The sequence below is a fragment of the Micromys minutus genome (assembly GCF_963924665.1).
Source record: "Micromys minutus genome assembly, chromosome: 30".
NCBI classification, from domain to species: Eukaryota; Metazoa; Chordata; class Mammalia; order Rodentia; family Muridae; genus Micromys; species Micromys minutus.
The window spans coordinates 7,280,211-7,294,171 of record NC_137965.1 but is presented as its reverse complement, the minus strand read 5'-3'; the positions used below and the strand labels follow the sequence as shown (position 1 = coordinate 7,294,171).

Here is a 13,961-nt window from a genome sequence, read left to right as displayed (position 1 = left end):
TGGCCTCTGCATCAGCTCCTGCTTCCTGACCTGCTTGAGTTCCAATCCTGACTTCCTTTCATGATGAACAGTGATATGGAAGTGTAAGCTGAATAAACCCTTTCCTCCCCAACTTGCTTCTTGGTCATGATGTTTGGTGCACGAATAGAAACCCGGACTAAGACACTAATCTATCACTGCCTTCCTGCCCTGGAAGGCTGCATTACCTTTTCCAATTAGTGCCACTAATTGAAGAACTGAAGACCCAGGGTTCAAATACCTAAATCGATGGAGGATTTTTCTCATCCGAACACCACCACCAAACAAACAACACACACACACACACACACACACACACACACACCACTACTTAGATCTTTGTCTTAGGGTTTTTTTTGTTTGTTTGTTTGTTTTTGTTTTTTTCCATTTCTGTGACAAAACATGTGAGCAAGGTAAAACATACAAGACAGAGTTTAGCTGGGCTGTGGTTACAGAGGACTGGGGTCTATGATGGTGGAGCAACGGTGTGGAGGAAGGAGGTTAGACTTGCAGCCGAGAGCTCACGTATGGACCATGTGCAGTAGGAATAGAAACACTAGGGAAGGTTTCTGGCATTTCTCCTCCAGCAAGGCCTCTTAATCCTTCCCCAAATTCCGTCACGTGAGAAACAATATTCAAACATTAGGCTGTAGGGGCCATTCTCATTCAAACTCCCACTAAGTTCCTGTAAAAATCACAGCGATTGTGATATAAGTTTAAGGAAAAATTGATTAAAGAACTGATTCCCAAAAGGTCTTCAACACGATCAGATGTGATATACACACTTTTATTCCCAGCACCAGAGAGGAAAAGGCAAGAGAATCACAAGTTCAAGGCCCGCAGACCATCTCAAACAAAAAAAAAAAAAAATTTTTTTTTAAATGGCCATATCTTTTTTGTTATATTATGTATTCAAATTCATTGTTTAAAAAATTAATTCAAGGCCAGTCAGTAATGGTAACTCACACCTTTAATCCTGATGCTTAGGAGGCAGAGGCAGACACATCTCTGAGTTCAAGTCAGCCTGGTCTACAGAGCAAGTTCAAGGACGGCCAGGGCTACACAGAGAAAAACTGTCTTGAAAAACCAAAATTAAATAAAGAAGTAAAATAATAATTTTTTAAGTAGTAAGATAAAATACCATTCATTGTATTTAATCTCCTAAAATCTCTCTTTAACCTTGGGATCTTTTAAGAAATTACCCATTGCTGAAGACCTTGAACTATCAAGACTTGTTCTTTTTGAGACAAGGTTGTCCAGACTGGACTCAAATGTTGGGGTCTCAAGCAATCTTACTGCTCTAGTCTTCAAGTAACCGGGAATGTAGATGTGCCCCACCACACCTGGCTGCTACTACCTACTATTCAAAACTATGCCAAAATATTCATGGGAAAAATATTCAGTCAAACCTAAATCTCATTATTAGAAAGCCATTATATATAGTTTTTTAAAATGATGTATTTATTATATATAAGTACACTGTGGCTGTCTTCAGACACACTAGAAGAGGGCATCAGATCTCATTACAGATGGTTGTGAGCCACCATGTGGTTGCTTGAATTTTAACTCAGGACCTCTGGAAGAGCAGTCAGTGCTCTTAACCGCTGAGTCATCTCTCTAACCCTATGTATAGGTTTAAATTCTACACCAAGAAAACACACACAAAAATTCTTTTTACTTTTTCCTTTTTGTTAATTTATTTATGTATTCACTTTACATCTGATAACAGCTCTCCCCTACTCTCAGGACCCTCCTTCACATGGTCCCCCTCCCATATCCTCTGAGAAAGGCCAGGTCCCACTGGGTATCACCCCATCCTGACACATCAAGTCATTGTAAGATTAGGCACATCCTTTCCCACTGAGACAAGACAGGCTGTCCACTTAGTGAAATGGGATCCTCAGGCAGGCAGCAGAGTCAGGGATAGTCTCCTGCTCCAGTTGTTGGGGGACTTGCATGAAGACCAAGCTGCGTACTTATTAAAAATGTGTGAGGGTGTGGGGTGGGCTGGGCCTAGGTCCGGCCCATGCTTACTCTTTGATTAGTGGGAAAACACAAAAATTTTAAAAGGAACAAAACCAAACAAAATAAGAAGCAGAACTGCCGAAACCCTGTACTTGATACAGTTGAAAATAAAAAGGAGAAAATACGATGCCTAAAGCAAGTTTTCTACAGGGTTTGGCTGATAAGCAGCTGCATTAGTTACTTCGGAGTTACTGGGATTAAACGCCTGTCGAGAACCAATGTGAGGGTAGAGCTACCATGGTGAGGACCACACATCTGGGGCATGAGACAGCTGGTTACATTGGGTCTGAAATGAGGCTGCAGAGAAAGGAATGTTTATCTCTCTCTCCCTCCCTACCCCTACCCCCTCCCACCCTCCCTCCTTCCTTTCCAGGCAGACCCAGACCATGGGGTGGTGTTACCTCTATCTTGGGTAAGTCTCTGTAGTAAAGTTGAACCTCTCTGTAAAACACCCTTACAGGTATGTCAGAGGCATTCCTGTAGGTGTATCCTCCAAACCCAGTCAGACTGACAAGGAAAATTAACCATCTCGGTACCTCATAATTTGACAAGCAAATAAATACATTATGTTAACCCTAACGCTCCAGCCTCATCCTCAGCTGTATGACATGACGTGTCCTACTACATGCGTGCTAATACCAGATGGGGAATAAGTGTGGCAGCTCTGAGGGGAAAGGGGTCCCTCAACGGAGGCATTGCAGCTCCAAAAGGTATCCTGGCAGTCAGGAGCCAAAGAACGCTGTGAAGTCAACTGCACAAGAAACCTCACATAAGACAGTTATTGGAAAAGACATAAGAGGGCGGCTCCCAGTTTCAGCTAGAAACGGGGAACTAAGCAGGAATCTGGCTTATCCAGAGTTTCTTGGAGATAGTTTTCCAGGGTAGGGGTTAATGAGATTTCAAGTCCTGAGCTTGGGGAAAGCCCAGGGATTGGTGGAATTTCAAGTTCAGGAACTGGTGGGGTTTCAAGCCCAGGGATTGGTGGAATTTCAAGTTCAGGAACTGGTGGGGTTTCTAGACCAGGGATTGGTGGGTTTTTCAAATCTCTTAAGCTTGAACCCTACACTCATGGCAAGCCAAAGAGCGGATGCTCCCAGAGGCCAACTTGGTGAACCAGTGTGTTTCACTGGAGCTGTAGGAATGTGGGTGAGAAGTCACACACAAGAGCAGAAATGACTCAAGGATAGCTTCCTCACCAAGGCCACCCCTGAAGGGACTCTAGCCCAGTCGAGCACGTGGCTCTGGCAGGCCTTGCCCTTCTCCCCCTTTCCTTCTGCCTTGCTAAAAACAAACAAACAAACAAACAAATAAACCCTGTTAAATTACATTCCTAAAGCTACACAAAATGTGTTCCCTTATTGCCCACTTCCTCCTGAGGCTCACTACCAAGGTCCAGCTATCAAAGAATTGAAGTCCAGCAATCAAAAGCCCCCTTTGGCTCGCCTAATTAATGTGCCCAGTTAAAATTAAACACCTCATTCTAACACAGGTTTCCCCCTTTACCTTTATAAACCATTTGCCTATGGTCTGCATTTGTCTCTGTCTCTTCTGTATCCAGAACCAGGACAAATGACCCCACCTTTTCCCTTTGTTCCCTTTTCCTTCTCTCAAAGCCCATGCCCTGGTACCAACTTCAGAGTTAGGGTTTTTCTGCTGTGAACAGACACCACGACCAAGGCAAGTCTTATAAGGACAACATTTAATTGGGGCTGGCTCACAGGTTCAGAGGTTCAATCCATTATCATCAAGGCAGGAACATGGCAGCATCCACGCAGGCATGGTGCAGGAGGAGCTGAGAGTTCTACATCTTCATCTGAAGACTGCTAGCAGAAGACTTGGCTTCCAGGCAGCTAGGATGAGGGTCTTATAGCCCACACCCACAGTGACACACCTATTCCAACAAGCCTACACCTACTCCAACAGGGATACACCTTCTAATAGTGCTGCTCCCTGGGCCAAGCATATACAAACCATCACAATATTGCTTAACTATGAACTATTATCTAATTAAAACCCAAGTTACAGATGTCCAACGTACAAGTAGAGAAAATTCCTATTTCAAAAGTGATGAAGTGACTTGGGGCATACAGTGAGGGAATATTGGGTCAGAACAAGACCAGAACTCAGTAGAACATCCAATCCCAAAGTAGAATGTTCAGTACCGAGGGTTTTAATATCATGTGGGCTCCAACAGCCTTGGGTAGCCTTATACCTTAAGTTTCAACACATGTAAGGCTGTCTCTTAGGCTGGGCCTATTCTGTAACTCTCCTCAGTGGATGTCCTTGTCTTCTCTGACATCTTGGGCTCTCCATTACCAGTAGGGCTTCACTTTTACAGCCTTAAGCAATGGTCTTCAGTAGCTCTTTCAGGGTCTTCCTGGAAGAAATCCAACACTGCCTTATGTTGCCAGGTCTCAAAAGCGCAAGCCTCCATGACCCCCTAACATTTGGGGGCCATGTTTGGAAAATTATATGGATGCTGCTGTTGCTTGCTCTAGAAGAAGTCTTGCTTATTTCTACCACATCAGTACCAGCCTCTGCATACCTTGGTAACTGAATCTGAGGAAGTTACTTCCGTAAGAGGTTATGTGAAGCCTTTTATTGTGTTTCTAAGCCTAGACCGTACCTTTCAAATTAAATGTACATGTTCACAAGTTGAAGTCCTTGATACGTGAACAATTTACTACTACTGTTAGTAGCACAGAGAGGTTTCTCTTTGATGTTGTAAAACTCTTAACAACTGTGGTTGCTTTCCTCAGACCCTCGTCGTTTTCCTCACTGAACTGATTTTTTGTTCGTCATTCTCCTCTTGGAGCAGCAAGCAGTGGCCTGCCACAGAGTAGTTACTACAACGTCTTAAGATTTTCTCGGCCACACCTCACTACGCTAATCCCTTAGGGTGGGAATAAGACCACTACTACATATTTGAAGCAAGCTTGATTTTATTGGAGTCCACCAAGAGCTGGCCAGCAACTGCCTCCTGATTCCAGTTAAAGAAGGCAGCCCTGAATCCATGTCTTGGGTTCCTTTTAAGGACTTAAATCATAAGTAGTTAGTTGTAAAGCAGTTTTATAGAAGAGAGACAATGGGGGTAATAGGAAATACAGAAAAATGTCAAAAACAAAGAACAAAAACTCCACCATCTAATTAGAGAGGGTCAGGAAGGGTCATGGAGGGTTAGGGAGGGCCAGGGAGGGCCAGGGAGGGGCAGGAAGGGTCAGGAAGGGTCAGGAAGGGTCATGGAGGGGCAGGGAGGGTCAGGGAGGAACAGGAAGGGTCAGGGTCTAAAAAACAAGTCAAGGTCATGGGTTGGGGCAGGTCAGGCTCCAGGAAATAGACTTAAAAACAGCAACTGAGCTCTTACAGTAAATGGAAACTTATTTTAAACAATACAGGATAATGGCTTCGCCTTCAAAATGGAGTTAGGCAAGTTCCTCAGTTCTTCTTTGCTTTTGCTTCTGCCATTTTTCACTTCCAAGAGGAAAGCAGCCCAGGGTAGTTTTGTTTCTAATCTCCACCCGCCCCCCAAGCTTTGTGAATTGGGATTTCACTATACGTGTGTTGGCATTCTCATTTTCTGAATCCCCACTAGACTGAGCCCCTGCCTGTGCATGTCTTTTATCTAGTGTTCATCAGGAAGCTCCAAACTCTACCACATGCCCCCTACAAACCTGTCCTGAAGGTCTATGAACCACATGGCGCTTTTCGGTACACATTTTCTGTATTACTGCCTTGCTTTGACATAATGCCTAATGAAGGTTACTTAAGAAAAGGTCTATTTGGCTCAAGTTAAAGGGTTCAGCGCCTCACAGTGGGGAAAGCCTGTGGGCAGAATCATGAAGCAGCTGGCCACATTGTCAGGAAACAGAAAGATGAATTGTTTTCCACCCATTTTATTATTTCCATTCAGACTGGCATTCCAGCTTGTGGGATGGAGCTACCTACATTCAGGGTGAATCTTCTAGACCACAATAGCACCCATGACCAGAGACACCTCTTGGCAACTGCAATCTGGTTGACAATGGCAATTAGCCATCATAGAAGCTTTGAGTGAGACACATTATAAAATATCTCAGCATTAAGAGGGGCTAAGGTGTACTGCCAGTAACTAGACTACGTAACAAAAATGCATGGCCATCTCAATTTAAATCTGTTTAGGGTATATTTTGTTTCCATGTGAAATGTACTATATTTGTTTCTATAAATTTTGTAAGGATTCAAAATGACTAAAGCATCACATTAAGATAATCTGTGGCATGTAAGACAAAAATTATCAGCATAATTAAAAATCAGATCCTAATTACCTATATTAGGTCACAGTTTTGGTCCTACAATTAATCTTTTCTTTAGCGTTGTCTTGTTTATGCTTACTGTCTGAATACTTAAGGCAAACCAAGCTAGGCTACTGGGTTGAATAAGAGTTGCTGATGCTGAGTTTACCATTCTAAATTTATGAGTTCATTGTAAGTTTCTTAGGAATGCCACACTGACGTGACAGGGCTGCTCTAAAAGGTCAGCATGTTCAAATAACTATCAATTAGGAAAAACTTTACTTCTGATAAGGGAAGAACACTACTAGATAAGGATTTGTCAGCCTTATCTTCAAGCAAAACAAATGCCCTTCTTAGGTTTACACACCAATAATAAGTCTATTTATTTTGTCTGGAAGGGGAAATACGCAGAAGCAACGATATCCATTCAAACAGCCCACTAATTAGCTAGAGCCCATTTCCTGCCAACTGATGGCCAGGATAAGCGAGTTCCCAGTGAGCAGCACACCCTCCAGTTCTATTCCTACGTGATGTGCGTGTACCAAAGCTTACATGGCCGCAATGGGCTGAATATGTCCGTCTCTTGAACCTCCAAAATGTGATCTTAAAAGTGAAGCCTTTATTAATGTAACTAGGAGATAGACACTTACCCAGTATGAAAGGACACAGACACATAATTAGGGTTCTAGTTCTACCAAAAGGAAGAAAGAAAGAAAGAAAGAAAGAAAGAAAAAAAGTATAAACAGAATCTGAAGGTGAGCAAAGAAGAAAAGATTTCCCTAGAGCCATCAGGGGGGCACAACCCTGCAGACACCTTGGTTTTAGATTTCTCAGCAGAATTTTTAAAAAAGGAGAGATTTTTGGTGCTTCAAGTAATCCAGTTAACGGTAATTTACCATGGCAGACCTAGGAGTCTATTAGGAATCAATTCTGCAGGTAGAATATTTCATTACCTTGATTGTACAAGCTCGTGACTGGAGAGCCACAGTTTTCCTGACTGCAGGTTGAATACTGTGGAATGACTGGATAAAAGTGTTTCCTTAAAAAGAGACTGTTGGGTCAATGTGAATAACACAGTAGTAAAAGGTGGGAGTGTGATACAGCTTACATAGAAAGGCAGGAAGTACACTTACAGGTTAGGGGGTGATTGCTATTGTGGAACACAGATGCACCCTGAAAAAAATGAGACCAGGCCTAGATCCTATGGGAAATACTCACTAATTAAGAATGTTTGGATTTTTAAGTTAAAATGTCTAAGGCTTTATGACAGCCTTAAATCACCATCTAACCAAACTGCTTCAGACAGAGGGTTCTAGCAGTGCAAGGAGCCAATCAGTGCTATACAGCGCCATTAACATTAGATGCATAGGCCTTTCACTGCTTTTGAGCCTTGCCACCTCTACAATCCCCTTGACTCTGCAGGTGCTGATGACGCCTGGTGATAAGTTTCTGCTGAGCAATTTTCTTCTGACAAGGCTATACCTGTGTGATCTCAAAGTTTCTCTTGCTGAAATCCTGGGCATTTTTTGGAAGAGATGCATGGCCTATTTTACACACACACACACACACACACACACACACACACACACACACACACACGTAATTTCTTTCTTAGTCAGTAACGACAATATCAGTGTATCTTACAATGGGTTCCTTCTGACCTCTTTCCACATGGTTGTCTTCCTATAAACCTCAGCCAAGGTTTACGAAGACCTTTACAACCCATTTTCTACCATCTCCTGTTTAGCTGTATTGTTTAATACGGCAGGGACATAAAACCATGTTCTGAGGACACTGTTACCAGATACCTGATTCAGCTCTGCCTTACTGTCTTCTAGATGAAGAACCACAGGTGAGATAGAGACAAGAGATAATTTATTTTTATTTACATTTTTTTCTGAAAGCAAGGCAAGTTCGAAGAAAGCACCAACTTTATACCAGTTAAAACTTAAAACTACCATGCTCTCTTAAAAAACAAAACAAAACAAAAAAAAAAAAAAAAAAAAAAAACCCAGCAAAAATCTTACTAAAGACAAATAAATTAATGGCTAAAAAAGTATTAACTAAACCAAACTATATTTTATTAAAATAGTTTATTGCAACAAGTTATTATACTCAAAATCAATACAAAGTTATTAAATTTATACACAAATGAATGGACCTGTAATTATTAATAATTGTGAGTAAACAACATAAACATTAGCCTGAAAATCTATATACAACCTTCTGCAGGTTGCTAACAAAGCTTTAGAAAATGCTGAAAATAAATACTGAAGAAACAATAGCAAAGAAAAGGAAAGTTGATCACAGATGTTAAAATCTCTGATTTGTAGAAGATAAAGCCATCTGGCTAGGTATATGCGAGCAAATCACGTGTGCCTTCTATGGGTGACTGCAGAGAATCTGGCTTGCACTTGCTTACTTCAGAGCCCAGAAAACTTCCTAATTAGTTAAACATGCGAACTTCAGAGTTCACACATCCTAGATCTACTTTCTCAAGACATATTTCCCCTCATTATACATGTGAAAGGACATCGCACTCCACTACATGTATGTATAAAAGTACCTACTTGGTTTAGATCAGCTTTCCAGACTGTAAGAAATCATGATTGATCCTATGTAATCTGTGCACCCAGTTAGCCACACCTGATGAAGTAGACTGCTGAGGAATTAAACATACAGTAAGGTGCTAAATGAATCTACTTCATTCTGAAATGAAGACTTTGCTCAAGAATATATTTTATTAGGCATTTGGTTGCAAATTGTCACTCCAGGTATAGGTGATTTATTCCGAGTACTTTTTAAAGTAGATGACCCGCTGTAGATGTTCTTGAAAGAGAACAGTCATTTCTCCAGTTGTAGGGGGGCACTAAACGCTTCATACACGTTAGCAGCAAAGTCTCTCACTTGCTCCATCATCAGCAGGTCCTGGGAAGAATGATGACAGCACAGTTTGTAAGAGGCTAGATGGTGGGAAATTCATCCGTACAAGGCAGTGCATCTGTCTGAAGCTTTGTGTACTTAGGAATAAGGGGAAACTGAGGGAGGGGAAGTTTTCCTTATACTACGAAATACTAGTTCTATGATTATTTTTAGAAAATACAGCAAATGATTCTTATATATGCAGCATGTCTGTTCTATATGAATACATATACACAAACCATAATGTACCTTTATAACAAAGGTTCTTTCTCAATCTCCTGATGGTGAATACAGGCTGTGGGAAGAAATCACCTTTTGTTTTAATTAACTGAAATCTCATGTTTCCTTTAAGCAGGACCACAGGCCTCAAACTGCGTCAGCATTGAACGGGAAAAGGAAATCCGTCTTTACAATAAACCAGATTCTTTTTAAAAGTTCTCATGACGGTTGTGGGAGTTATTAGATCTTCCGTTACATCTTGTCAGTTTAGGAAGAAGCAACATTGTTATCTCCTAAATTTTCTTTTAAATGTCTTTTGAGCCCTATAAAAGTGTTTTCCTTTAAAAGATGGAAGTGAACTTAGAAAAGTGTGTTTCCTGTGTGTGCTTGTTTCCTGGAGGCTGCGTCTGCACTTCCGCTGCATGCATCTCCCGCTCCATGGACCTCCTACCAGCGTCAACCGAAGCCAGTACTCAGATGCTAGGGGTCTTTGCTTGGTTCTGGCACAGGTGTTGGTGTAGCCCACACTCCGCCTCAGCCCTAAGTTCCAAGGCTACTGAGGTGCGTCGTCATACCCAGCTTGCTGCTTACATTACTTTATGTGTAAATGTAAACACATAAATGTCTTAAGCTTAGAGATTTTTCCCATAACTAAAAACCAAAACACAAGCAGGGCCCAGGGACACAGATGGACACAGAGGAGTCCCCAGGTGTCTCCGCCCTGAACTACTCACACAAGTAACAAACTAAAAACCACATTTACCGTGAAATGGAATCCACCCTACAAACCCCACACACCTTTACTAAATCAAGCTGATGGTCACTAAGTCACTGTTCTCTGTGGGCACGGAGCTGCCTCTACACTGTGTTTGATGATCAGTCTGCTCCTACACGTGACTGGCCTGGTTCTATCTACTAAAGGAAAACCTGTTGCAAGTGCTCTGAAACCACTTACACAGTGGATCGAGTAACCACACGTGGCCTTCACATGAGTGGTTTTCCTGTGTTTATTTTTCATTGACTCTGTATTTTCTCCTTAATTCAAAAAACACAATTTGATGGTACATGGGGCCAACAAAAACGTGAACATCAAGATAGTCATGTCCCTAAATTCAGGGGCAGTGCTATGCTTTTATCTTTACTTACTTTCTTGTAATACATCATGTGTGGGTATAGGTTTTCTAGTTCCACAAGAATCAAATAAACTTTCCCCTCACCTTCTTGGACTCCTGAAGTTATGTCTGTAAGTCCTAATGAAGTGCTGACTGAAAGCACATTTCTTGAGCAGCTGGACTAAATATCTAAAGAGGACCGTATCAAAGACATTCCAGCCTTCACTGCCACCGATCCATTTGCTGTTTGGTAAAGCACCTGGGCCCTTTCAAAATCATGACTACAAATGCAGACAATTAAAACTTACCTTTTTGTTTTGATTATCAGTTATATGGGTTTAAATTAAAATGCAATGTGCAAAATTACTTAAGCCTTCAAGCTGTGCCTGCATATTATACATTGTATCTCTCATAGACTTGTTAACAGATGTTGACAGAAACAGAGAAACTGTGTAAGGCTCACAGCTCAGTGACATGCCATCAGCCTTCTTTCCTCGTTCTTCTGCAGTGTGAATGGCCAGAGAGAACAGGGCATCGCCACCTGGGTCTAAAGGACAGGCTAGTGACTCAACAGGGGCAGGAGCCCTTAATCATTGGCTCTGCACTGACCCAAGAGGATAAAGTCTATCTTGAACACATTACATCGTTTCTGACAATAACCCTAGAGAGACCTCACATACGTGGAGGCCTTAGATTCTTGGCATAGCAAATCACAATGGCAGTTTGCATACTGAAAACCTTTTAACTTACAATATGCTTCTCAGGTTTGTCAACAACTGAAAAATGTACACAGATTCTAAGTATCCTCTTCACAAAGCACTTTCCTCAATGAATTCCAAAGGAAGAACAATGGAGCTGTGAAGAGTTTGTTCGAACTTTCCATACTTTATGACTATGCTCTAGTGAACAGACAGTTGATGCACTATTAAGAGCTATTTCATTCCTTAGGAAAACATCTTATTTACCAAGTTTTTTTCTCTCCAAACTGTGAGGAGCTGCATGGCTAATGCAAAGTATAATGCATCGGGCCAGTCCAGGACATACAGCAGAGCCACCTGACTAGAGCTGGAGGCAGAGGGAGGGCTGGTTGTTAAGTCACTGTCCAGCACTGCTACTCTCGTGGGCAAGCTGCCACTCGGAATATGGTTGCAAGCTTTATTTTGAATAAATTATGGCATCAGGGAGTCTCACTCACCTGCACAAAATGACTAGGCGTCTCACTGCAAACTGAGTGGATCTGTCCGTTCACGATGGGGATTATCTTTGCTAAAGGCAGGCTTACACTGGACAGACTGAAAACAAATTACCACAGCCATTAGTTTCTGAAATTATACACAGCCGTTTAACATGTTAATTATAAAAGTATACACGTATCATTGAAGAATACTTACAGAAATATATTACTAGAAAACCAAAATATAGCTTCCTCATCTAAAAACAGCTATAGTTGATTTCATGGATATTTTCTTCTGGCAAGTCCTGTACATTTTATATTTTTTCTCATTCTTTTTCAACTTACAAGTCTCCCCACCATATTTTTGTCATAAGAAACTTTAATGCTTTCTCTGACTCTGTAGTTGTCAGAGATTGGGTCCATTTGAGCCATAACCCTGTCACAGCTTCCTGGAGCCAGCACTCAAGATGCTGCCCACGTTTTCTCAATATCTATACAAGTGTCCGTGTGACCCGAGCTCCAGGTCCAAGGGCACCCACGTAAGTCTGCAGTGTTCATGCCACGCCTCGGCGCCCACAGTGTGAGGAGCCCCGCCCAACAGGCCAGCATATCTTAAGTCTTTGCTCCTGCTAACTTTCAGTCATTATCCCGCCAGGTTAACTTCTCTATCACGTAACAACAGAAGTATCTTCCAGTCTCCCATGGGCTTTCAATAGTATTTTGATCATATCTATAGACTGATATTAGGAGAAAAATCTAAGCCTTTTATTTTCCTGGATTTCTAAGTATAAAGTTCTGTGGCTGTCAAACAATATTTTTCCCATTAAAAATGACCTTACAGTTTTGAAAGAATATACTTAAGTTAGAAAATTATGAGTCAACTAACACCTTGTTAGTTGTTTGTCTTAAAAAATAAACATAAGAAAACTCAATGGTGCTCCTAAACTTGGGTCTTCAAAATTGGTCTTAGTCTATTTACATTCATCAGAATAAACAAAAGTACAATGTGAACACACCAATAAAGACAATCTTAATTGTTTCTGAATTTAATAAAAGTCAGCCTGCTTCATCAATAATCATATTTGCTTTTGATTTTTAATTTTTATTTTTATCAAACTTTATTTATAGTAAGATGCAATAAATTTCTTATTCTATGCCTTAACAACAGTAAAGATGATTTTGTCCTGCTAACATTTTCATTATTTATTTACTATGCATATGTACGTGTGTGTGTGTGTGTGTGTGTGTGCAAGGGAAGGTAAGAGCACAGGTTGGAGGAGTTAATTCTTTCTTCACACCATGCAGGCTATAGGAATTGAACTTGGTTGAGCAGGCTTAGCATCAGGTCCCTTACTGACAGAGCCACCCTGCAGGCTTGTTCTACTAACATATTATTGTATAGTTCACTGTAACAGTCTTTCATTCTTGATATTATTCCTAGTTAGCACTAATTCTGACATGTGACTGGATCCTCATTCCGATGTCAGTCAGGTTATTGTCCCTTCTGCTCTCCTTACCTCAGCCCTGAAGTAACTCCTCTTTTACTCTCATCCCTCAACCATCCTAAGGTTACTCTAAGGAGGAGGTGGAGAGATGGCTCAGAAGTCAGAAGCACTGACTGCTTGCAGTTCAATTCCCAGCACCGGTATCAGGCAGCTCACAACTACACCGACCTCCAGCTCTCGGGGTTCCAATGCCCTCTTCTGGCCTCCTCAGCCACTAGCACATGTATGACATACAGTAGCACATACAAATGTAATTTAAAATTAATTTTTAGAATAAAACAAATGTTTCCAAATGAAAAGAATGACAGTGGTTGTAACATAGACAAGTATTTAATCTTTCACACTGCACTGCACTCTACTGCGTCAGCTCTTGACAGCCCCTCCCTGGAAGTCCACAACATCACCCCTTCCTGTACCGCTTCAGGCTTCAGTTACATGTTGAGCCTCCCCTTAGTGGCCATGTGTTCTTTTGCTTCTCTTAGTACATAGTACATGCTTCCCTATCTATGTTTTCTATCTCATATCCACAACCAACTTCACCCTTCAACACTTTTAGAAATAACTGCATCCTGCCACCCCCATGCAGATGCACACACATAGGTGCATGTGCACACAAATCAATACAATTGTAAAAATTATGTTTTAAAGCAGGGTCTTACTATGCAGCCCTGGCTGGCCTAGAATTATTGTAATTCCAGACCCACCTACTGCAATT

At 41.4% G+C, this 13,961-nt stretch overlaps 1 protein-coding gene across 2 annotated transcripts in view; it reads right to left on the bottom strand.

Moving 5' to 3' along the window:
• Nucleotides 1-8,330: 8,330 nt before the first annotated feature.
• The window catches only part of PEX3 (peroxisomal biogenesis factor 3), a 29,498-nt gene continuing 23,867 nt past the window's right edge, over nucleotides 8,331-13,961 (bottom strand). For both annotated transcript variants that reach the window (XM_080941511.1, XM_080941512.1), the window contains exons 11-12: nucleotides 11,763-11,859; nucleotides 8,331-9,242 (exon numbers count right to left, since the gene is read on the bottom strand). In XM_080941511.1, the coding sequence (XP_080797637.1) occupies nucleotides 9,159-9,242; nucleotides 11,763-11,859 (181 nt within the window). In that variant the 3' untranslated portion in view covers nucleotides 8,331-9,158. The remainder of the gene's footprint in view (nucleotides 9,243-11,762; nucleotides 11,860-13,961) is intronic.